Source organism: Cryptomeria japonica, chromosome 6 (assembly GCF_030272615.1).
Source record: "Cryptomeria japonica chromosome 6, Sugi_1.0, whole genome shotgun sequence".
In the NCBI taxonomy this organism is placed as follows: Eukaryota; Viridiplantae; Streptophyta; class Pinopsida; order Cupressales; family Cupressaceae; genus Cryptomeria; species Cryptomeria japonica.
In genome coordinates this window covers 297,889,401-297,914,930 of record NC_081410.1, presented here as the reverse complement: position 1 = coordinate 297,914,930, position 25,530 = coordinate 297,889,401, and the positions used below count along the sequence as shown (strand labels likewise).

The 25,530-nt window shown below is 34.6% G+C and overlaps 1 protein-coding gene across 1 annotated transcript; it reads left to right on the top strand.

Moving 5' to 3' along the window:
* Positions 1–9,269: 9,269 nt before the first annotated feature.
* LOC131032212 (uncharacterized) lies at positions 9,270–10,250 on the top strand. The gene has a single exon (XM_057963167.2). It carries the CDS (start codon positions 9,270–9,272, stop codon positions 10,248–10,250), a length of 981 nt encoding a protein of 326 aa, XP_057819150.2.
* The last annotated feature ends 15,280 nt before the right edge of the window (positions 10,251–25,530 follow it).

Below are 25,530 nucleotides of genomic sequence, written 5' to 3'. Positions count from 1 at the left end.
AGGATGGAAACCCCAAGTTCTTATGTTTCTAGTATGGTTCTCTTACTCTATTTGATCTGATCAATAGATTGGTTGAGACTCTTATTTGACATCTATAATCTCCCCATTTGATCTGTTGATGCCTGAATCATAACAGATCAACATAGTAATATAATAATTAAAAAATTGAAATGGAACATTTCTCCATATGTACAAATACTTTCTACTTGTATTCCTTAAAATTGGAAAATCATAAACAAGAAGAAAGAAGTAATGTGACAACCTTAATAGTTAATAGTTAATACCCAACAAAAGCATTAAATATCAACCACCTAGTGGATTTGTATAAAATTCACATTTAAAATAAAAATTGTAGACTTGACAATTGATAGATGGGTGATATTGATTATCGAAGAAGATGGTACTTATACAACATAAATTTACATAGTTCTGAAGATATTTTTGTAGTCCCCCCAAAATATACCTTTTCTAAGAAAGAATCCTATGTTTGAAGACAATGAAAATAGAAAAGTTCAAACAGAGGGAAGTCAGAACTATCTTATGGTCAAAAAAGAAATATTTGACAAAAAAAATTGGTTAGAAACAATACCATTAATGCATCACTCATTCCAGATTCAAGCAGCTCATCTCTTGCAATTTGTGAATTAGCTAAGGAAGCCTTCTTCACATCTCTTTTCAAGTTGTTCAGGTCAAATTTGTATTCCCTTAGTTTGGCAAGCATGTTGGCCTTTACACTAGGCTGCAAACTTCTTGCCTCAAGATCCATTTTACGAATCTTCAAAAACAAAAAATAGGTCAAATGTGGCACAATTTATTATAATATGAAAAAAAAAGCTCCCAAAAAGAATATAGAAAATATGAAAAATAAACCTCTGTTGTAAACCAAGAAAAAATCAAATCAAATTAATTGTGTACCAAAGACTCCTATAAAAATCATTAATAAATCTGACCCATACCCTAGTTAGTCACACAAAGGGGCAAGGCTCTTGACTAAACAAAGGCATGGGGTGAAGAAAAATCCTTACCTGGACAACAAAATGTTGATCTATTATACTCATCTCGTACTATTCCAACAGAGCCTCTGTTGCAAACATAACACCTCTACTAGTTAAAGGATCTCTACCAAGGGATCCGCCTAAATCCTACCCAAATAAAAAAGTCTTGTTAAAATTAAGAAATTATATAAATCCTAATTGGTATACTTAGATTGTTGATGCTTCAAGTTGAGTTCATTATACTCACAACATGTTTTCTCATTATGATTGCAGGTGAGTATCCATGGAATTTTGAGTATTCATATTATAATATCTAGGCCATTGTTTGTGTCACATAAAATTTATGAGTATATTAATAATACAAACACTTAAGACCACCTCATTCAGTTACACGAGAGTAATCAAATAGAATAGATCCGGTTATATTTCATAAAAAATGGGGTCATAAAACCATGAAAATACTTGTGGATTGGTACCCATATCAGTAGTTGGAACATTTGTCTGGACACTAATCAAGTCATTTATCTTCTAAGTAAGGACACAAGTAAGTCATTCTAACTCACTAAGTCTTAAATTCCCTGGGGAACAACCAATGCCACCCTTAGCCCCTCCATATGGAATAATGTCTCAATTGGAAATATTGTGCCAACTGGAATCCCCTGCAAAAGTTGTCATCCAAGGTAACATATGAGATGTGTTAAAAAGTAAAATAAGTACAAAGGGTAACATATTGAAGCTAAGAGAACTAATGAAAATCGCATAAGCTTAAAAGTGCAACATAATGAAATATTGAAAAGTGCATTACCTTATTGAGATTCTCTTTATTTTGAGAATAGTTTAATATTCTCTACTTAACAAGGCCAACCACATGAAGGTGAAAGCTCATTTCCCTCCCTCCCCCCACCCTCACATCACTCTCAATTCCCCATACCTGATCATATAACATTAATCATTAATTCATCCATTAATAACATATAACATTCATTCATTCATCCATTAATAAAATATAACACTCATTCATTCATCCATTAATAACATATAACATTCATTCATTAACATATTCACATTCATTCATTAACATATAATATTCATTGTTTCATTTTTTACATATTATCAAAAATATGGTTGTCATAATATGATTACAATCACTTTTTTTTTGTTTCTTATTTGTAGCTAAATAAAAAAGAACTGGAGTATCATTTTCTAAATCATTTGTCCCACCTTCAGTTGTTCTACCCTCTGCTCATGATCTTAATATATGCGTAGTCATGTACTCACGACGTGGAGGCCTCTGCAAGGGGGGGTCTACTGCAATAACAAAGAAATGTTAAATTGATATGTTTAATTATTATTACAAGTATTTCATTAATTAAAAGAACATTAGAGTGGTGCTCTTTACCTAATGGGGCCACATCATGTTCCTGATCTTGTCTTATAGCCTTATGCTCAACATGTTGAACACCAACCTCTAAATCCTCTGGAGTTGAAACATGAAAGGTTACATTAATTAATACACCAATTGTAATTAAATATGTTTAAAAGAACATTAGAGTGGTCCTCTTTACCTGATGGGGCCACATCATGTTCCTGATCTTGTCTAGCTAGATCATGCTCAACATGTTGACCACACCCTACATGCTCTAAAGTTGACACACAAAAGGTTACATTAATCAATACACCAAATTAAATTAAAGATGTTTATTATATTAATCCATAATGTGTTCTATATAGCACATGAATTTATCTAGTACCGGGATGCACATGACCATGACCTTCATCTACAGGTTGTGCTCCACCCTCACTAGGTTGCCTTCTAATGTCATCTGTAGTATTATCATTGCTTGCCTATTTAAAAAAAATAAGCACATAATTAATTTATGTTGGAAATTAATATTGAATAGATTGCACAAGTATTCATTTTGAAATAAACTTCATAGATTTTATTTACCTACGTGTCAGATGCAGTGGAAGCTTGTGTTTGCCCAGTCAAGAGTCTTAGGCGTTCAGCCATGGCTCCATAACCTTGTTGGAAGGAAATCTTCAAGTCCTCTTCTATGGGCACTCTCTTGAATTTAGAGCCCTACTTTTTTGCATAAGATCATGGATTTTGCTTCTATGGTTTGATAAATTCAAAATTGTTTGCAATTTATTATTTGTATACAATATTTCATTTATTGATACTTACGATTCATGTGGCTAATTTCATATAACCACGAGAGCCAAGTTTGTGTTGCCCCTATTTTCTACTCTTGCCTTTGTTTCCTTCAATGAGATTATGTAAAAAGAAAGAGTGATCAGTATATAATTACATTGTTGATAGTATCACATACCTTCCTTAGCCTGGTGGTGCCTTTCCTTTTTTCTTTTCAACCTTCTCCTTTCCTTTTTTCTTTTCAACCTTCTCCTTTCCATCCGACACTAGGTCCCTCCACTCCCTCTTTGAAATCATGGGGGGACACTCATACTTTTTATTCTTCTCTAAATGTGACCTATATTGGTCCCTCACATACTTTAGATAGGTACCATCTTTCTTAAGGATCTTGGTTCGATTGAATGTGTTATTACCAAACAACACAACTAAATGGTTAATGATCTCATCTTTTAAATCTTATTTTGGGCATTTAACTATGTACATATGGTGGGCATTAAGATCTCCAATGTAATATCATTTAGATTTTTATAAAAAACATCATTTCCTGCAAAAATATCATGGGATCATTAGTCTAAAAAGAGTGATCAATAAGTAAATTTCAATTGGATTATATATAATAATAATAATTAACACATTTTAAAGTGCCTGGGACCTTCTCTATCTTTATGGGAATGAAATCCTCGGTCACCACAAATGTGACCGACAATGTTCCCGTACTAGTAATACGAGAAGATCAAGGGAATGTTGCTAAAACATCACCAGTACTAGTGGCCTCTACATCCCTAGGTACATGTCCCAAAGAAAGTTTTGGCATGTGTTCACTGCTAGAGGGTGCACTACCCGATGTATGCATGCTATGTGTTGCCAACATTTCAGTTGATAATATAGGCATGAATGATAGGGTCAAATGATATGATGTATGCACAGGAAGATCAGGATCAACACTTGTATCAACCCCTACTCCCTGGGCAACATCTGTAGTACCCTGATCATGGCTAGCAACATCATGAGGATGCAAAAAATCTTGTAAAAACAAAACATATTATAGTTCATGACAAAAAAGAGTACAAAATATTAAACCATGAATGAACTTATGTTATAATTAAATATCTCATGACAACTTACTTGCAAGTTATGTGCTCTCTTAGTCAATATTTTAACCCTTTCTCTTATCTTGTCTGTTTGAGGCACTATGAATAATAACTGAAGGATTTCTTCATTGCATTTTTTTTGGGTCTTCCTTATCATATCCAAAGGGCTTGTGTAATATGTGATGTCATCATCACATAATAGTGACTGCAGCTCCCTATGGATGCTCTCCTCTACTACTGGTGCCTTTCCCCAATCATCTGATTGCGACAAGAATATTAAAACATTATCAAAATTAACCCAATAAACTTACAAAAAAAAAATAATAAAATGGTGCAGAGGCACCTAGGCATAAAGATATCTTATGAGGTCAAGTACATTTTTTTTTCTTATTTGTAATTTTCATACATGATTTGTAAGGTCATAAAGTCCATTGATATCAAAACCAACTCAATTGTAAGGCTTGAAGAGACATTTTGTACCAAGGGACCTAATAGGTCTTGATAGAGTCAACTAAGGTCAAAATATCCATTAAAGATAAAAAATGTTGTAATCGATTATATTCAGTCCATTTTTCTTATGTTGGAAACATCCAAGAAGGATATGGTCAAAGTTGGCAAAGTTGTGTCAAAAATGCAAAAGTTGCAAAGTTACAACATTGCCAAAAAGTGCAAAAGAGATGTAAAATGTCATCCATTAGTCATGATTTAGTTGGAGCAATTAGAAGGAATATAAATTAGTTTGTAATAGTTTATAAAACCATGTCTGGTCAAGCTCAAGAGTGGAGGAGTAGTTTGGAGGGCATTTGACAAAGTTTACCCATCAAACCCTCAACTATCATAAAGGTTTAAAGGGTTTATGACTTTCATAGAGCCAAGAAGGCTCATAAATGTTGTATTTTGAATTTGCAAGTATTTTAGAATGGTGGTATAATGAAATAGATTTCCAATTAATCATTTCTTATGCATTTTCATGGAGTATTTGAAGAAATATAGTAGTTTTTCTACAAACTGTTAAAACCCATTGTTTTAACACAATTTATGGGAGGCCCTACTAACACTGTTATATTAATGGATAGGTGATTAACGTGAATCAGTAAGTTTTTGGAATTTTACTTTTGAATGCAATAACCACTCATGATAAGGAAGTGATAATATGTTTTACTGGATATATGACAGTTCATCTCATTAAGGGTTTGTTTTAAATAAAGAGTTTTGCAGTCCTTTATACTGTGATTAATTGGTTCCTTCATGATCATATTTGAAAGACCAATGTAATGAATATTTACTGGTTATCATTGAGTGTGGATTGAGTTGTAGTATGAAAGCCTTGAAGGCTCAAAGATAATAGGATCCAGTCCCAACTATGTTTTCTTTATGAAACATTGTGATCAAAATCAAAATGTAATTAGGTAATGAAAGTAAGGAATTGACAGTCCTAATTAAAAAAAGTAACATGAAACAAAGAGGTAAACTTGTCAGTTAGAAGTGCTTGAAGATTCATCGTGATCTGTGCTCCAGGTCAGAGCCTTCCCCATACGATCAATGTCCCGTTGTGACAAAAATTAAATATAAAAAAACATTAGCAAAATGAGACCAATAGACTTATAAAAAAAAATAATAATAAAATGGTATATTGGAGTCATTAATTGGAGGCTGGGTAAAATGGTACATTGGAGTCATTAATTGGTTACTATGTACCACCCCCATAGTAATTGTGTTTATATCTATGTGATTCAAATTCTTAGATTAGCAACTCTTCACCTGCAGTTATTGATTTTATTGCACATACGAATACATGGTTTCCCTAAAATGCCTCGAATATGCAATTGGGTTTCTTATTTGTTGACCCAAGTCATGTACTGTTTATAAACCCTACAATATTCCCTGATGCTTTTGGCCTTCCGTCAATGTACATGGCCACTCCTTTATTTTGATTCTTATCTTTTAGTTGTATATAATTTGCTGACAATGCATACCTACGCATACTTCGTGTATATCGAACCAACTGCATCCAATATTTGTAACTATAATAGGGTCTGACATACTTGTCATGCCCAAACTTTTGGGCAAAAATGGAACAACAAATTTTATTTTTTTAAAACAACATAAAAATACTAAATACTCTATGTTTAAAAATGGAATAAATAAGTTTTGTCTTAACTAAAGGTTAACTCGGGATTAAATAAAATGGTTTCCTAAAGCTGATTTAATCAACTCCATCATTATGTCGTCAACATTTAAGGTAGACTAATTATTCTCCAATAGGGTCGTCACAACTTACTTAATTAATTCAACTAAATTAATTAATTTCCCCTAATTAAAATACTCCAATAATAAATCAAGAGATATTAATTACCTCAATAGTATTTAAATACTCAAGGGCTAAATAAAATAATGTTAACTCATATTAAAATAATTAATTGAGCAAACGCGAATATGCTTTTAAATTAGACTAATTAAATTAAACAAATTGAAATAATATTTGCTTAATAAAATTCATTTCTTTTTAAAGTCGAATTTATTTCCCCTTAGATATTTTAAATATCCACTATTAAATAAATATTTTGCCAACATTGACCTCTATAGTTTAAAATTTAACAATTTACCTTTAATAGATTCCAATATTAAAATTTACAAAGGAATTTAACTTAATCATTATATATATATATGATTTTTAACACATATATATACATATACATAAATATAACTACTAAAAAAAAATATGGATTTTATTTAAAGTTAATATCCAAAAATATTGTAGGAATAACCTTCCTATTTATTTGACTATAATACAAATGGGTTTTACCCATTTCAATTTGAAAGGGTTTCCCCCTCTTTTCAATTATATTATTATTTTATTTTGAACCCTAACTAGGGTTGATTAATTCTTTTATACTAAACTCTTTTTCTTTTTTATTTTCTTATCAAGCTAACCCTAAACCAAAATTGGGTTAGGGCTGCTTGTTCTTCATTATATATATATTTTTTGTTTGTGGGTGTGTGCGGGTGTGGCCGAGCCAAGGGCATCACGTAGAGGATGAAGGAAGGAATGGTGGTTAGAAGGGAAGCTACGGGGGTTTGAAGGAGGGGCGGCATTTTGAAAGAGAGGGGGGACGAAGGTGGTGGTCATGACGCCACCAGAGGGTCGCCCCACTATGTGGGTTGCAGCCTACTGTGAGGGTCGCGACCCTCACAGTGGGCACGACCTACTGTGAGGTTGTGGCCCGCACAGGGGCATCACCTCCTGTGTGGGTCACGACCCCCATAGTGGCTACAAACCAACATGTGGTCTCAGCCTGTGATGGGCTGGCTCCCCCCCGAAACCCTAACTTGCCCCTCGAAATTTTTTTCGATGCAATTTTTTTTATGCAAAATTTTTTAATAAATGTTTTTAGAAAAATATATATTTATATATGTATTAATATATAATATATATATATATATATTAATATATGTATATTAATATATATATATATATACTTTTGAATTCTAATAAGAGATAGTTAATATCTCTGCAATGTCATTACCTTTTAATGGCGGAAAGGGAGGGCACATAGAGGACATTCGAATAAACTTTTCTAAAGAATTGAAGGAGGATGTGGTGTTCTAGGAAGAGTACGCGGTAATCGCCAAAATAATAGGACTGAACTGGCCAAGAAAGGATATAAGAAACTGGGTTGAATGCAATTGGGGAAAAAGAACTGTAACTAAATTTATTGCTAAAGGTTTTTTTGTTGTGTTCTTTGAAGATGAGGAGGAGAGAAATCAAGCACTCATAGATAGAAATTGGTTTATCATGTCGCATGCAGTATACATCCAACCTTGGATGCCTCATTTTGACCCTTCCCTATTGGCAGTTTATCCCGAGCCAGTTTGGATTCGCTTATATAACCTCTCGATAGAATACTGGAGTGAGGAACTATGGGAGAAAATTGGTAGAACATTGGGCACATTGCTGGAAACAGACTTTGACGATGCAAAAGACATTTGAAAATGCGCCCGCATGAGAATTGCAACAGTTAAAAAAATTCCTGAGAGAATAACCTTGGTTTCTGATCATGGGGAATGGTCTCAAAAAGTGGAGATTGATAAAGAAATATCAAGATGCCCTAGATGTGGTAGTAAATTCCATGGTGAAAAGGATTGCAAGATGTTTGTCAGAAAGGCAAGCAAGGTAGTAAGAAAACTAGAACAGACTTGGAGAAGAAAAATAGAAGAAAGAAAGAAAATGGTTGAGTGCCAAGGTAAGATGCAAACCATGGAAGATGAACAAACTCAAGAGAAAGCAAGTAAAGAATCAAAAACAGTGCCAAAGGTTAATGAATGTGACTCGGAGATTAGGAAGGATATTTTGGAGAATGCAGCAATGGAAGATGGTGAGAATAAGAATAAGCAAATGAATGTTGGAACTATTATAGGAAATATTAATGGTAGTAGTAACAACACAAAGGAGGATTACAAAGCCACAACTATAAGAGAGAAAGGGTTGTCAGATACTGAATTTGAATTCGAAAGGGGTTCAGATGATGAATCATACCTAGTTGATGAACTGGAGAATATTGACCCTAGAAGCATCAGCCGATCAGCTAATGCACTACTGGGGAAATCGAAAGGCATAAGGGGCAGAAGAAGCAATAGACAAAAAAGAGAGGACAGAGCCAAGGAGAAGGGCATAATTGGTGTGTTGGATTTTATTAAGAAAACCAAGGGAGTAGGAATCTCCCTTTGCAAACAATGAAGATAACGACATGGAATGTCAGGGGTCTATCGGCTCCTGACAAAAAATGCTTGGTCAAGAGGGCAATTAAAAGAATTTCAGGAGATATTATAATGATGCAAGAGACCAAGCTAAATGAAGAAAAAGCTTCCTTTTTCAAATCTTTTAGAAGGATGTGGGATGCCATGTTTCAAGAGGTGAAAGGGTCTGTGGGTGGAATGGCGGTCCTTTGGAATCCAAATAAAGTCTCAATAGACTTGATCAACAAGTAAGAAAATTGGATGCATTGTAAAGTAAGAATCTTGCAGGAAGATATGGAATTTTCTCTATTCAATGTTTATGGGCCGACCAAGACAGAAGAAAAGAAAAGGGTTTGGAAAGAAATTTTAGATCAAATTAGTATGATTGATTTGGAGAAAGCAATTGTGGTGGGAGATTTCAATGCATTACTTAACAATGAAGAAAAATTTGGAGGCTTAAGAATGAATGCCCGAGTGATGGAAGATTTCAGAGATTTTGTGATAGACAATAACCTCTTTGATGCTATCTCTAAAACAAGAAATTTTACATGGACTAATAGGAGGGCAAATTTTAACAAAATCGTTGAGAGATTGGACATAATATTTGCTGGATCATTTTGGATTAGAGGTAAGTTTGATTTGGAGTCATTCATCCTGCCCATAACCCTTTCAGACCATTTTCTGATACAGTTGAACTACACAATACCATTGATAAAGGTGAAAGGGAATTTTAAATTTTTGAGTATGTGGTGGAGAGATTCAAACTTCGAAATAAACATTGAGAAGTGGTGGAAAGAATGCATAGACATTAAAGGCACTCCAAGCTATTGTTTTGTCAAAAAGATGAAATATCTTAAGAACAAAATTAAAATGTGGAATGTGGTATCCTTCAAGAATAATTTTGCTAAGAAAATAAGGGTGGAAGAGGAACTAGATAGGATCAATAACATGGTAATTGAAAAGGGGATGACGAATGAAGAGTTTTATGCTGAGAATTCTCTTAAAGCTGAATTGGTAGAAATTCTTCTAAGAGAAGAAATGTTTTGGCAGGACAAATCCAGAGAATTATGGATAGATGCAGGGGATTCAAATTCCAAATTCTTTCATGCCTCTTTAAAAGCAAAAAGGAATAAAAATAGAATTAATCAGTTGATGGATGATTCGGGCAAAATGGTTGGAAAAGCAGAGGAGTTAGAGTACATAGCAGTCAAATATTTTGAGAAAATTTTGGGATCCTCAGTGGGGGCGAGAGATGAATCTGTTGGATATTATTGAAAAATAGATTTTGGAGGAGGATAATACATTACTATTATCTCCAATCATAAAAGACGAAGTCAAAAAGGAAACATTTGAGTTACATCTGAATAAAGCTCCAGGTCCAGCCGGGGTGACTATGGAGTTTTATCAAAAGTGTTGGAAATTTATGGGAGAGGATATATGGATGGTGGTGGAGGAATTTCGGAGGGAAGGAAAATTTGTTAAAGAAATGAATAACACACTTATAGCCCTGATTCCAAAAAAGAAAAGTTGTCCGAGTATTGCTGATTATAGGCCTATATCTCTGTGTAATTTGATATATAAAATAGTATCCAAAGTTATGGTTAATAGGCTGAAGCTTGTTTTGGACAAGCTTGTATCTCCTGAGCAACACAGATTTACTCCTGGTAGAGAAATTGCTGATAGTATAATTACTGTTGCTGAAACTATGCACTCGATGCAAAGAAGTAAGATTCAGGCGATGGTGGTCAAATTGGATGTGAGTAAGGCATACGATCAAGTGAATTGGTACTTCCTCTTCTCTGTTCTTGAAAGATTTAGTTTTGATTCTAGTTGGATAAACTGTATAAAGCATTGTGTCTCCTTAGTATCATATTCCATTATTGTAAATGGATCTATAGAAGGTTTTTTTCAAGCTACTAATGGTCTTAGACAAGGCGATCCCTTGTCTCCTTTTTTGTTTGTATTAATGGCTGAGATTCTAGGTAGACATATTAAGAATCTTGTAAAATTGAGATTGTGGAAAGGTGCACACATTCATGATAGTATTGATCCAATCTCCCACTCTCAATTTGCTAATGACACAATTCTTTTTGGGGAAGCCACTGAGAAGGAAGCTAAGGTAATGAAGATGCTATTGAATGATTATGAAAAAGGATCAGGTCAGAGCATGAACAAGGAGAAATTAATGATATATTTCTTCAACACTAACGAGAGGATGCAATGCAAAATTGGGGAGATATTGGGTTACTCGCAGGGCAAATTTCCTCTGAAGTACTTAGGGGTTCAAATAGATCCAAGCAAACACCAAAACATAATGTGGGAGGAAGTGATCAATAAATGTCAAGTAAAGGCTTCCTCTTGGAAGAACAAGTGGTTAACACAAGTGGGGAGAATCCAAATGATCAAATCTATTCTTTTAGCTATCCGTATTTATCAAATGTCATTTTTTTGGTTATCGTTTAAAGTTGCAAAAGAGCTAGACAACCTGCTCAAAAAGTTTTTGTGGGAAGGAGCATAGGAGAAGAAGAAAAATCCACTTATCAATTGGGATACAACCTGTCTAATCAAAATGGAGGGTGGAGCGGGTCTAAGAAAAATGGACTTGAATAATTTGGCTTTAGGGGCTAAATTAGCATGGAAAATGTATGTTCAACCTCATAAATCCTGGTGTAAGATTATGTTTGCTAAGTATTTGGACTCAAATGATGCAGATAGGATTTTTACAGTGGCAAACTTGATTAAGGGATCTCCAATTTGGAAATATATTTGGGAAAGTAGAAGCATTATAACAGAGCATCTGACATGGAAAATTGGTAATGGTGGAAAGGAAATTTTTTGGAGAGACTCATGGAATGGTGATATTTCTTTAGCTGAAGAAATAGACGATACAATATGGGTTAATGAAGTGGAAGCATTGGTTGGTCCTTATGTGGCTGATTATATTTTGGATGGGCAGATGGAGTCAGAGTGGATTGAATGGAAATCAGTGGGAGAATGGAAGATGGAGAAGAATTTGGAGCTAAAGGATATTCTGGATAGGAAAAAAAAATTATCTATCAAAATGAAGTGGACCAGTTATTATGGTGTGCATCCAAAACTGGTAAATATAAGGTTAATTTGGGATATGAGATTCTTAGAAGCAGAACTCAGAATGTGGAGTGGCCCACGGTTTTGTGTTGGTACAAAATGGTATTGCCCAAGGCAGGGGTATTCCTTTGTACTGCATTGCACGGTCGCATTCTAACAGGGGATAGGTTGAAAACAATTGGAATTGCAGGATCGAGTGTATGCATTCTATTCAAGGAAAATGAAGAGACTGTGGATCACCTCTTATACTGGTGTTCGTACTCCAAAAATGTTTGGGACTGGCTATTGGGTAAATTGCAGATTGAATTGGTGAGAAGTCAAACATTAAAAAGTTTTTTATTGACGTGGCCTTCCAGAAAAAAAAAATCAAAATGGAGCATTATGTGGGTGGTGAGTCTAGCTTTGCTTGTTTGGCATACATGGAAGGAGATAAATTGAAGAGTCTTCAATGAGGAAGCTCTATCTTTTGATATTCTTATTCCTAAAATTAAAGGAGCCATAGAAGAAGTCATCAATGTGAAAGTAGTGGGAAGGAAGTATAGCACTTCCTCTTCTTGGGATAAAGAGATCGAAAGGCAGTGGAACTTGACTAAGATTAGTGGTTACAAACTAATGGACAAAAAGCAGAATAGAGATAGCATAGTCTAGTCTCCTCCAATGACAGGAAAATTAAAGGTTAACTTCGACGGAGCTAGCCATGAAAATCCAGGAAAATCAGGCTATGGTGCCATTATAAGGAACAAATTTGGCAATTTTGTTGGGGAAAATTTTGGACCTTTAGGAATCAATACAAATAACATGGAAGAAATGGCAAGGCTGTTAGCTGGGTTGGAGTGGTGTGTGGACTGAGGAATTCAGGACATAGAAGTAGAGGGAGACTCACAAATTATTCTGAATGGGATAACCAAACAGAAATTTGAAAATTGGAAACTGGAGCCATGTTGCCCCAAAGCCCAAAGATTATGTGGCAGACTAAATAGTTTCACCTTTAAACACATATACTGAGAGGGCAACTTGGTGGTGGACTAGCTGGCAAATAGAGGAATCGACTGTGATGGTCCAAAACAAATGTCTATGATGGAGGAGATACCAGACGGATTGCTCTCGGTCCTTGCTGTAGATAAAGAAGGGATACCAAGAACTGGAATCGGTTGACAGAGATTTGCCAAGACAAGCAGGGTGCATCGAGGATATGCGTTATGGTATCAATTATGCCATGACTACATATAGTATTCGAGGTTTGTCACTTTTTAGAATATCTTTCTATGGAAGCTGGTTGATAGTGACTAGATATTGAGGTAAGTGAGTAAAGATTGTTGCGGAGAGCTCGGGTACTAAATATGGTTAAACTCTGGAGGAGTATGAACTTGAGGTTAGTAAGAAGTAATTGATGTTTGGGTCACATGGATCTCAAGCAGTTCCACATGCCTGGAAAAAGATACATTCAAAATAAGATATGGTTGCAGAGAGAAAGATTATAGCAGGATTCAGACAATGCATTTGATTGACACCTCAAATTTTAACTTTTTAAGGCAAATTTGAAGGGCTTAGGCTTAGTAGGAATTTGTGAGAATTCTTTGGGGAGTGTTGCTGGAATAATCGTTGGTTATAACTTACTTTGGAAGGATTAGTTGTGTAAACTGTGAAAATTCATTGAACGCATAGTTAAGAAATTTGTTTAGTTTAGAAGAGTATGTATATGACTTTCTTAGGGGGTTAGTGGGCATCACACTAAATATGGACAGACATTGGTGTGATTCTCTAGTGCTGAAAGTCATTCTCCTTCCACTGGTGGACATCATTGAAATGAAGGAGCATGTGGTCGAATTGTTAGCAAGCTTCATAAAACCCTTTATTGCAGACATGGTGGCTGATGCCATTCTGGGTATGGAGGAAGATGTCAGAGTGAGTATATTTAAGATTTATTTTCAATTTGAGAACTACCTACACTTGGATTTAGAGGAAAATGAAGAGAGCGATGGAGATGGAAATGAGGATGGGGAAGCTGACGAGGGTAGTGATGTTGGAGAGGAGGATTTAGTGAATGGTGAGGAGGTTCGAGAAATGGCCCGTAGAGAAGTCTGGAGGGAAGAGCGGGAGAGACTGAAGACATTTGGGGATGAGGCATGGGAGATCTATAGATGTGCAGTCTTCAATGGAAACTTGGAACCATTTCGAAGGATAACTGAGTCAGATGATTGGTGGCTTTCGAAGAATTCCACTCCCAATGCAATTGGTATTGGTGAGTATGCAGCTATAATTTATCAAGCCATTGGGGGACAGATGTAATCCCAAGGGTGTGCAGGATTAGTCGTGGGTTACTTTTGGCTAAAGTAGGGGTAATAACTTTATGTTTCTATTATGCAAAGTTGAGTAAATATGTAGATGAAAAGATGTATATGGACTAGTGGGTCCATAATGTTCAAACTCAATGTAATCTCTATAATTTCAAGCAATATAGGGCACTATCCCCATAAATGATAGCACTTAATGATTGAATATATATATATATATATATATATATATTTCTTGTTTTAAATTTGTTTCTTTTCAAGTTTAACAACAGGATCTTCTTAAATATCATAATAGAATAACTTGTGTTTTCTTTTAATAACATATAGTTTCCTTCTTTTTTTCTTGCTTTAAGTTAACTATAACTACATTTACAATATTTCCTAACTTTTTCTCTACATGCATTTACAGAATAGGAAAAATATGACATCTAGATATTTTTATTAACAGCTGCAACTAACTATTTAAAAAATCTATTTAATCCATAAACAACAGATGTGATGCAATATTAATATTCACTCTAAAAATCTATTTATTTATTTTGTGTTTAAACTATAAACAGAAGAAATATTTCCTTTCTTTACTAATAACTACATTACAACATTTGAATATATTTCATTTCTTTCTGCATTAGCTAAATAAGATGGAAATAGACTTCATTCCTAATATGTTTCAAGAAGTAAATAACAATAAAGAATAACTCAAATATTATTCTTTTCTTTGCAAGGATTTACTCAAATAAAATACATCTTTATTACATGGTAAAAAAATCCAATAGTTACATTTAAAACACCATAGTTTCTTTTACTAAAAATAGGAAATAACTAAATCAAGCCTCTCATTTATACTAAATGAGGGCTTATCAAATATATTCTTTTTCAATTCTGCAACTAAATACAATAAGAAATGGGATCTTTTCAAGCTTCCTTTCCAATCTCTTCCTAAACAAACCTGCAAATAAAAGTTGTAGGTTGTGACCATGGACAATCACCTTCCAACCTAGGCCTACAAGAAGCCACCCCTGAGTTAGAAGAACCGAGGCTAAATGGGATACACATAATCAATACACATACAAGGAGAAAAACTCACAACATTAACACTCCCAACCCAAGGATAGACAACATCACTTATGTGACTTTTCAAGTGGGGTGAAGGTGGACCAAATACCTAGAGGAGAATTCTGCAAGTGGGAGAACATAATGCCATAGCAAAGCTACTAAGAAGCACATCCACAAGTTCCAAACTTGTCCCAACAATTCCTTATGTCCCCCAAGGCATAAAAGCCAACAAACTCCCCTTATGACCCCCATTGCATAAACAAAGCACTATGCAACAAGGGTCCCATAAGCCCTTGTTTATCACTCTCTTCCAAAGAGAGCCTCTACACTTATAGGTTATCAAACAACCCTTCACCCCAAGGCCAATCTATGCTCCCAACAGTGAGTATGGCCTTGAAAACTTCCAAAACAATAACATAAAACCTCAATAACACAAACACATAGGGAAGAACTCAACATCTTCCTAAACATACTAAGAAATCAACAATGGAAAAACAACTATAACAAACAATCTTTTCAAATACAAAGCAACATACATGAGATACTAAACCAACCAACCTTAAATATGCCAAAAGGATGAAAAGAAGTTGTAGGAGAGATGCCCAATCCACTAAATTTTCCTTCACAAGACTTAGCCAAAACTTGCAAATCCAAAAAATCAATCTCAAGAAAATCGAAGTCTCCAAAAATAGAGAGTGGGTGATCTAAACTTCTCCCTCCCAAACCATTCTCTAAGAAGACACTCCTCACTCTTTCCAATCCTCTTGGGAAGGGTGAGGGATGTTCATAGGTTGGTCTTCCCAACACCTTACAAGCTCTCTATCCAAGGTACCTAAAAAAGGTAAAAGGAATGGGGAAGAGCAATGTCACTCATGAGGAAGGTTGTCTAACCTAGGTAGGATCCTCAAAAGTTGAAATTCGGCCAACTTGGAAAACTCAACTTTTTAGGTGACTATACAATCCTTAGGGAGTGGACACATGACTAAATTTTTCCTTCATCCATAGGTACATGATATGACCCACTAAACATTCCCCTAACTTGACCCTAGGAGTTATTTTAACCCTATAGAAACTCACCCAAAGTTTACCTATGGGTTAACCCTGAGTTGATCTTTCTAATGGCTCCCTATCCAAGACTTTCTTGGGACCATACTAGGATAATTGAAAATTGCATTGGTAAAACAAATTCCTTCCAAGGGACATATCATTGCCAACTCACTTTACAACACATGTGTCAAGTGACACCACAAAAATTACACATCACTAAAATACACATGGCAATGTCCCTTTTTTGGAATTAATAAATTAAACAATTTTCAAATTAAACACACATCCAAGCATAAACATTTACATATTTAAACACATTTACAAATGAGGTGTTGTCTCTCCAAATAGATAACCCTTGGCTTCACACATGCACATAGGTTTAGGCTTGATTCTCTGAATAGTTTCTATGGTCACATGGAATAATTTTCCTGCACATCTCACTTGCACATTAGTAATTCCAAAAATCACATATAATATTATCATATGAAAAAAATACAATTCAAACATCACATACAATTTCAATTATAATAATCAAGTTTCCAATTATCTAATAACACCCACATAAAACAATATACTAAATGGCATCATCATAATCATCATGGAATTAAATCATTTATAAAGAATGCATCCATAATTTTTAGCATCAAAATAAAGTACTGCAAATCAAAGTAAATGACATAATCATATCAATGTTATCCAAACACTGGATCATACAAAATCTATGTCCATAATGCATCAAAATATAGTATCAGTAATAGGTCCAACATGAAAATAACTGAAATGCTATGATGGCTCGGGGTAGGGCCTCACAATACTCCATCAATTTAGTAACTCTATCATAATAGACCTTTATGTGGTCCATGCAAAATAGGCCCAAACCATGTAATGATGATGGTGTTATGCGATATATCCTCTCGTTGACACAAAAATTAGTGTTTATTGGAGGAAGTTCCTTGGGTACCCATTGTTTTTGTAGATGTTTGTACCTAGTCAAGGGCACCTCGACATCGCCTATGCTCTCATCATCATAAGAACACGACCCCCCTTCTAAAAGAAAAAATTCCACACATTTACAAAATTTTCTTGTAATAATTTCACCTCTAGTTGATCTCCCTCTTTTAGACCTACTACATGTCTCGCTTTCCTCTTCTCTTCTTGAATTTCCCTCACTCGAGGAAGACAGATCTGACAAATACCTATTTGGTGGTACCTACACTCCATTGAATGAGAGAGATAGTTACTGGAAATTCCTTGAGGTTTTTCATGGTCCATCAAGACATGGGCGAGAATAACTATAAGGTGAAAAAGAACATCTACAATAGATCATGGACTTAGTAGGGGTTTCCTAGAAGATGGACTTAGTTTTCCACACCCTTCAACTTTGCCGGTTATTTTTCATGGACTTTAATTTCATTTCAAAAGGCATTGATAAAGCTAAGACGTATGTTATCTTATGTTGACTTGTAACAAGAGAATCTTCTTAAGGGGGGTCATAAGTCACATTAGGCAAACAAGGAATGTAGAGGCAGATATTTTATTAAATGGGCACTCACATTCAAAAAAGTAGGTGAAGTCAGATTTGAAGATCTTAGATAAGATTTCAGGGTGGCGGTTATCATGATTTTTTAAGATCATAAATGTAGGATGTACTTTTTGGTACTCCCATAGAGTCAAAAAAATGATGGGGGAGTGACAAGGTGATCACAGACATTAATTAGGAAAGATACTATTAATGAAAACAGTTTTGAAAGGCGTAGTGGGTTTAAATACGAGTAACCTTGAATTTCATCTTGCATTTAGCATATGAAGCGAGTTAGAAATGAGACCTCAGAGAAGTGAAAGGGATTTGGTGAACTTTGAGCTGAAGGTGATATCTCTGCAATGAGAAAGATGAAGGAAAATTTTACATTGAAGACGAAGAAGCAGATTTGGGATTTTCAGGGTGAGCTGACATTCAGATGGCTCAAAGGTCTTTTTAACTTCTGGGATGATTATCTCCCACACTTTGTTTTTATAATATTGGGAAAGGTGTTTATAAAACTGAAACATAGATATCATACCATAATGGATATATATTCACTCATTCTATCTTGGGGATTGGAAGTGGAGGAAAGCATTGCAACAGTTCGTAGGGTGGTGGAATTTCTTGTTCCAACACAATTTCATGAAGGGTTAGAAACTTGCTTGGAATGGGTAGTATTAGGTGAGGGATCTGATATAGGTGAGGAAGAAGAAAATGAATATGAAGGGGTTAAATAAAAAATCATACCCTTCCTTTGATGGGCGTTGGGTATGTGTGCCTACCATCGCAAGGTGGAGTTAATGAATGGATAGGAGGCAATGAAGTTGTTAATTCAGATCAAAGAATTGGATGCAGTCATTGCAATAGCCAGGGAGGAGGCAGAGGAAGCCAGAAGAACTCTTCAACCAAGGAGGCTGAGAGTGGGGGTGGTACCGAGGTTGGGAGCTGGAATGAAACCGGTCGGCATTGAAGGTGGCTTCTGAAATGTTGCAACGATGGTGACAAATGGGGTGGGGTGTGGTTTCTATGTTTTTTGGCTAAATTTTTGTTATGTAATTATAGATAACGTCTGATAGTAAATATAGGGGTAGGTTGTAGCATAAAAGAGTTTTTTGTGTAAAGATTTTGTATTAGCTGTATATTGCCAATTTTGAAGAATGACAATTTTTTGGATAGGAGAACAGATAGTTAGCATCATGATGTAACTAGTTTTTATATTTAATAAAATATATATTATTATCGATAAAACAAATAAAAAAATTGATTTGACATTCTAGAATAATATGCACATTTTTTTTCTATTGAATATGATTGATAACAACATATACAAAGTAACATGAGTTCCATCACCACACCCAACCAGTATGCTCCCAAATAGGAGACTAGTATATGGAGATAGTCACATCATAGAATCTCCTTGATTAAGGTTGATTTCATGTATTCTCATTGTTTTAGGTTTGCCACAAGATCAAGTTATTTAATAGTAGATCAAGTTATTCAAATCAAGTTATTTAATTGATGAGCTAAAAGGCTCTATAATGAATGGTTCATAAGGCACAACGCTTATTGTAGGTTTTGCAAAAAAACACAATTTTCTATCCCAATAAGCCTTACCCACTCAATGTAAAAAAACACACTACCATTTCAACCCTACTTAGTAAATTGGAAGGATTTTATAGTGGATTTGAAGATTAGTGGGATTTGACCAAAATATAGAATGCAACACTTACAATGAATTTACTGGCACTTGCACTTGTCCGTCCTCTTTCTCCCTCCATTTTTCAATTTCTAGTTGGTTGGATACTTTGTGGGCGGCTTGGTATACCAATTTTTCCTTGCAGTAATTATGCCAATGGGGGTTCTACTAGGATTGCTTATAGAACTGGATTATGCCTTCTGTGTCATATCCCCAACTCTCTACTCCTATGCGTGCATGATTCAAATAACGAGCCAAATAGACTATAAGTTCATTTATACTTTCAATAGAAAAAAATATATTTTAAATTTAAAATACAATTGGGGTCCAATTATTTTCTTTCATTTTAATTATTATGTAAACTCAAAGAACAAAATCTCTACAAGATGCTTTATTTGAACACCTCCTAGAAGATATCAAGGCCTAAAAATAATAATCTAATAATAATGCTACATTAGAAACTAGTTTGACCTTATAGAATAATATGCACATTTCACTAAATTAATGTGTTGTAATATTATTTGTCCATTTTACCTGGCTTTTGATTAAAGAGTTTGATCTAACATCGAATATCATGCAACATTTCCTCTGAGTAATCTCTTTAGTTTGCATGAATTAACTTCTTCATAACTTAACTATAAGATAGATATAAATATGTAAATAAATGCCAAGTCAATAAGAGTGGATGGTGCAAAGTATCTAGGTGGTAGATAAGGTTTTGATGATATGATTGAGTCTTTTCTTACACCATGAAGGCTTTTAATAATTTGTGATTTTGGGTCTATTTTAAAATGGATAGTTTAAACCAGATGTGCTCTTCATATATGAATTATGATCTTCAATGCATGCTTCACAAGTGGGACATTTTAGTGCTATAGGCAATTTAACATATGGGTGGCCCTAGGAAACTCATGTAAAATATCTAAAAGTAACACTTATCTTTCTAATGTCAGGCCTTCTAAAAATAGTGTTTTATTAAACTATATGTTAAGATTTTCTTTATAGTCATGGTTAGGGTTGAATGTAATGGTCAGAATTATGTTAGGGTTAGGGGTAGAATTATGGTTAGGCTTAGGGTTTGGATTATAATTATAACAAGTTTTGAGTTTACAAATAGGGTTTTGGTTAGCATTAAGGGTAGGGTTGGAATTACAATTAGGGTTGGGATTGGAATTATAATTAGTAGTAGGGTGAATATTTAGATTTGGTCAGGGATAGGGTTAGGGTCAAGGTTAGGATTAAGGTTAAGATTTACATTAGGATTAGGATTTGGTTTAGGTTTATGATGATGGTTAGGGTTATGGTTTAGGGATATCAAAGTAGTATTTCAAAAATTAGTTAAAGCTAACCTTATTAAATTCCCACATACCATATTTTTCAATGAAAAAGCACCCAAACTTGCATGATACAAAGAAATTTAGTAATTTTAGCACTATCATGTTAAAGGTCATTCTATGTCCAAATGCATGAAACATAATAATTCTAGCCATATATAATCAAACACAATGAGAGTTTGGAGGATGGCCATGTATCTCATCTCCTGATGAATAATTCATGGGTACCTATTATGATCTTTTTCTCAAGAATGATAGAAATAGACCTCTATGTCAAATAAAGGATCATCTCAAAATATTTGTGCAACCAAGGTCAACACTAGTAAGCTGTCTATCTTATATGAATCAATATTAGTGGGTCACATTGAGGAAACCTATCCATAAATTAATGCCATTACTATTAAAAATCCTAATTGTGTTGCCAACACTAGGCACAATTAGGTTACTGCGGAGAGGGATTCTTCTTCCCAAAAAGTCATCCAATATTACATCCTAGAGCATCTTAGGAAGACTCTAGCATAGTTATCTATCTTGGAGCTTCTATTATATTCCTCTATCCATAGGGACATATTAATTTCAAGCCATAGTGGGTCAACTATCCTCATCTTATCAATTCCTATGTTTAGTTTAGCAAATATGTCATTTTGTGATCCATCAAATGTACCTAATTAATACAATCCTAATTTTAACCTAAACCCTACTGTAACCATGTCTATCATTAAAAAAAGGATCATGAAATTTTTCTTTTATCTAGCATAGAGCCCCACATCTCATCTCCATCATGCCTTAGATCATGTGTAAAGCATGCCTGATAAGACCCAAGTACGATCAGTAAAATAACCTTCATTGAGCAACACTTTATGTATATATTGGGATAGCTTACCCGATCTAACAAGTCAATGATAAACATCAACATCGGGATAGAATTACCGAACATGAGGTCTTAACACCTATCAGAATAACCAATAACAGAGGAATGACAATTCTTTGTGATTCCGATAGAACAAGCTATTATGATAACATTACATTGGTATAGTTATACCAAACACAACACTTGAGATGTCTATCAGAATGACTACCAAATGCGGAGAAGCATAATTTTGTAATGTCGATAGAGTAAACTATTCTGACATGTGTATTTCAGAATATGTTATGTTGATACATTTTTTATAGGAATCATATACAAGATTAGGATAGGACTAGAAGGCTATCTAGATGATGCGAGTTATCCTGATAAAAGAAAATAAGAGGAAATTTATCAATAAGCATTGAGTAGGCTCATTGGAATAACTAATGAAGTTAGGATAACACATTAGCATTGATTCGACAGTTAAAGTTGTATTGATGGCAAACAAATATAATGATATCGAAATAGTTATTCTGATCATGAATTCCTAACTAAGAAACTGACATCGGGGAAACCTATGGCGATGAAAGAAAATGAAGACGGAGTCCCTATCAGTATAACTAATAAGATCGGGATAATGAATCACCCATGATCCAATAGTATAACTTATTCTAAAAGCAAGTGTGTAATATGGCATCGGTACAACTATTCTGATAGTAGACTTAACTAAAATATCTATATCGAGACTTATAGCGATAAGAAGAATCAAAGGTGAATATTTTCATCAGCATAACTTGTGAAGTCATGTATACAATTTTTAGAGATGTCGATGGCTAAAATAATACCGATAGGCATCACTCAAGGTATGATCGACACAGTTGACCCGAAGCTCAAGATCAAGCTAGTAATGACTTGTCAGCATAACTCCTACCAAAATGACGTGAAAGAAAAGAAGTTATAGACATTGCCATATTAATCTGCAATGACAAATTTGTCAGAATGGCACCAAACTTAGAGGCATCAACAAAAAAGAGTTAAGCTGATGTCACACATACATAGTACAATTCAAATTTTGAAAAGGTTACTCCATTGATTAGCAGGTTGAAACATTTATTATTGCATGAATGCCATTCTCTAAGAATACATTCTGGAAATTTTTCGCACCAAAGTTGCAGAGATTTAGGGATGAAATTGGAGTGGGTTGAGAAGAACAATAATAATGAACAAACAAGTAAGTATCTCTAGAAATTCCTCTGTGATTTCCTCAAGAAATTAATCGAATTGCCTATAAAATGGAAATTTTTAGTAGTGTCAAGAAGAGACAGAGAGGGGAAACAAGTAAGGGTAAAGGGAAGAAGCAGAAAACTGATGAGGAAAACATAGAAAGTTGGGTAGAGGAGAGAAAACTAAGCGAGGACTTGTTAGATCAATTGTCTAGTTCTACCCCTAAACCTAAGAGGTCTGCATAATGGAAACTAGAAGACAATTATAACAATGTGGGAGATGTGTATACAACTATCAAGGTTTATGAGTTATTTTTGTTCCATTACCATAGCCATGATAGTCCTAAGCTGATTTGCAACCTATGGAGATTAAACTTGGGAAAACTAGTTGTTCCCAATGTTTATGTTAATGTGGATAAACTAAAATTGTTGGCACAAAACTATGACCCCAAGAAGAGGGCAATTTGCAATGGAGATGAGAATCCCTGTTATTATGTGTCAAGAGATGCAATTTCTAAATTTTTTGATTTCCTTGGGATTTACGAACATCCCATTATTCTTGAGGATTTGTTGAATGAATATCAAAGGTTAGCCACCACCTATACAGGATGGAGGTCGTCTCTTCATATACTCAGTCCTGATGAACCACTAGAGGTAGAGGAAGAATTTATTCAAAAAATACTTTAAGTATACCTATTACTCAGTTGGCCAGGTCCTAGGGTTGAACACTCTAGATTTCATGATGATTGAATCCATAGTGATTGCAGTAGATGTTTAGAGCCTGAATGCTAGAGAATTTGACTATGCTACATTTGTAGCAAGACAACTTGATATAGGGCTCACTACCATCAAGAAAGATTCTTCCAAAATCTACTTCCCCCATTATTCTCTACTAATGCATATGGTGTTATTCTATGGTCAAGAGCTCAGTCTATGGACTAAGGAGATGAGAATAAAGCAATTTGATGATGGCAATCAACTTTTTCCAGTCCAATTATGGACTTCAATATGGGATTGTAGATTTGTGAGATCTTGCTATATTCATTTTGAAGATTTCTTTGTAAAAATTTTATACAGGTTTTATGATTACCTATACAATTTTGCACTTTTAGAAGAAGTTAAGAAATTTCTGAACCTTGCAGACTTTGGGGGGCCTAAGATAGTTTAGCATAATTTGGGTTACTGGTACTATTTTTTTTGATGTAACAATGATTAGAGTTTGTAGCTTTGAGTAATCTCCACTTCTATTGCCCAAGACAATGCCCGACAAAGTAGCCTATTTAGAAACCATTAGGCAGATGGGAGTTTCAAATCACATGCATTTGAGTTCACATGACAAGAAAGCCTTTATGCCTAGAACTTTATGTGTCAGAGAATTCATTGTTATTGGGAAAGAAGGTTAAGAGCTCACATGGCATAAACTAGCCCATTTAAACTTAAAGTTGGGAACACCAGGGAGAGGCTTTGACCCTGAAGGATATATTCATTCAGTAAAAAAGAAACAAAAACTTGGTGAATATGTGCACATCCCATATATAAGGGATGACTTGATAAGAAACATGGATAAGGAGGAGGTCAAATTGGCCAATGATATCCATAATAGAGAAATTGTAATGCCCACTCTTGAGCGAAATCTTGTTTCATTTTGGATCAACTTGATCGAACCTTTATTTTGTGCGATGGATATGATTTGACTTATATGATGCATGGACATTGATTATGACTACTTATGTTTTCAGTTGATGATTTTGATGATAGACATTACATTACCTTATACTATTGGTGTTAATGAATGTGCTCATGACTAGTTATGATTTCTAGATGGTTAGTAATGGTATTTTGGTTATCATGTGCTTTGATAGATTTTATGGATCATCCCTCATTTTGGAATGGATATACTAACCCTAGTTTGATTTACTTATGATGTGGTGTTTCATGATTTGTATGCTCGTTGTATGGATACTGTCTAACTATCTTCGTGGGGGATCAATGCCACATCACTCATTAAGAGTGGGATGTGTCATTGCAATATCCCTCCACTTCCCTATCTTGTATGTATTTATATATAAATGTATATGCACATATATCTTTGTCATGGTTCCAGGGTTGCGGGTACCTAGACATTCATTCCTCCTGGGCAACCGGGTGCAAGTGTGTCTTTTCCCGATAGCAAATATGTGGTTCAAATATTTCATTGGTTCTCTACCCACACTCTAGGTCCAGGTTGTCGCGAGTCCTTGTCGTCAGTCTTGGTGAATTTCACCATGTTGAGTCGGTTGTCGTGAGTTGTGAGTATGTGGTATGGTGAGTATGATTGTTTAGTTTATTTAATTTTTTAAAATTGTAATTTATTGACTATAGTAATAGATGAATTATTTAATCACTATTTTTATTTAGTGATGAATATAATATTTAATTCATTTAAATGATTTATCGTAATTCAGTGATT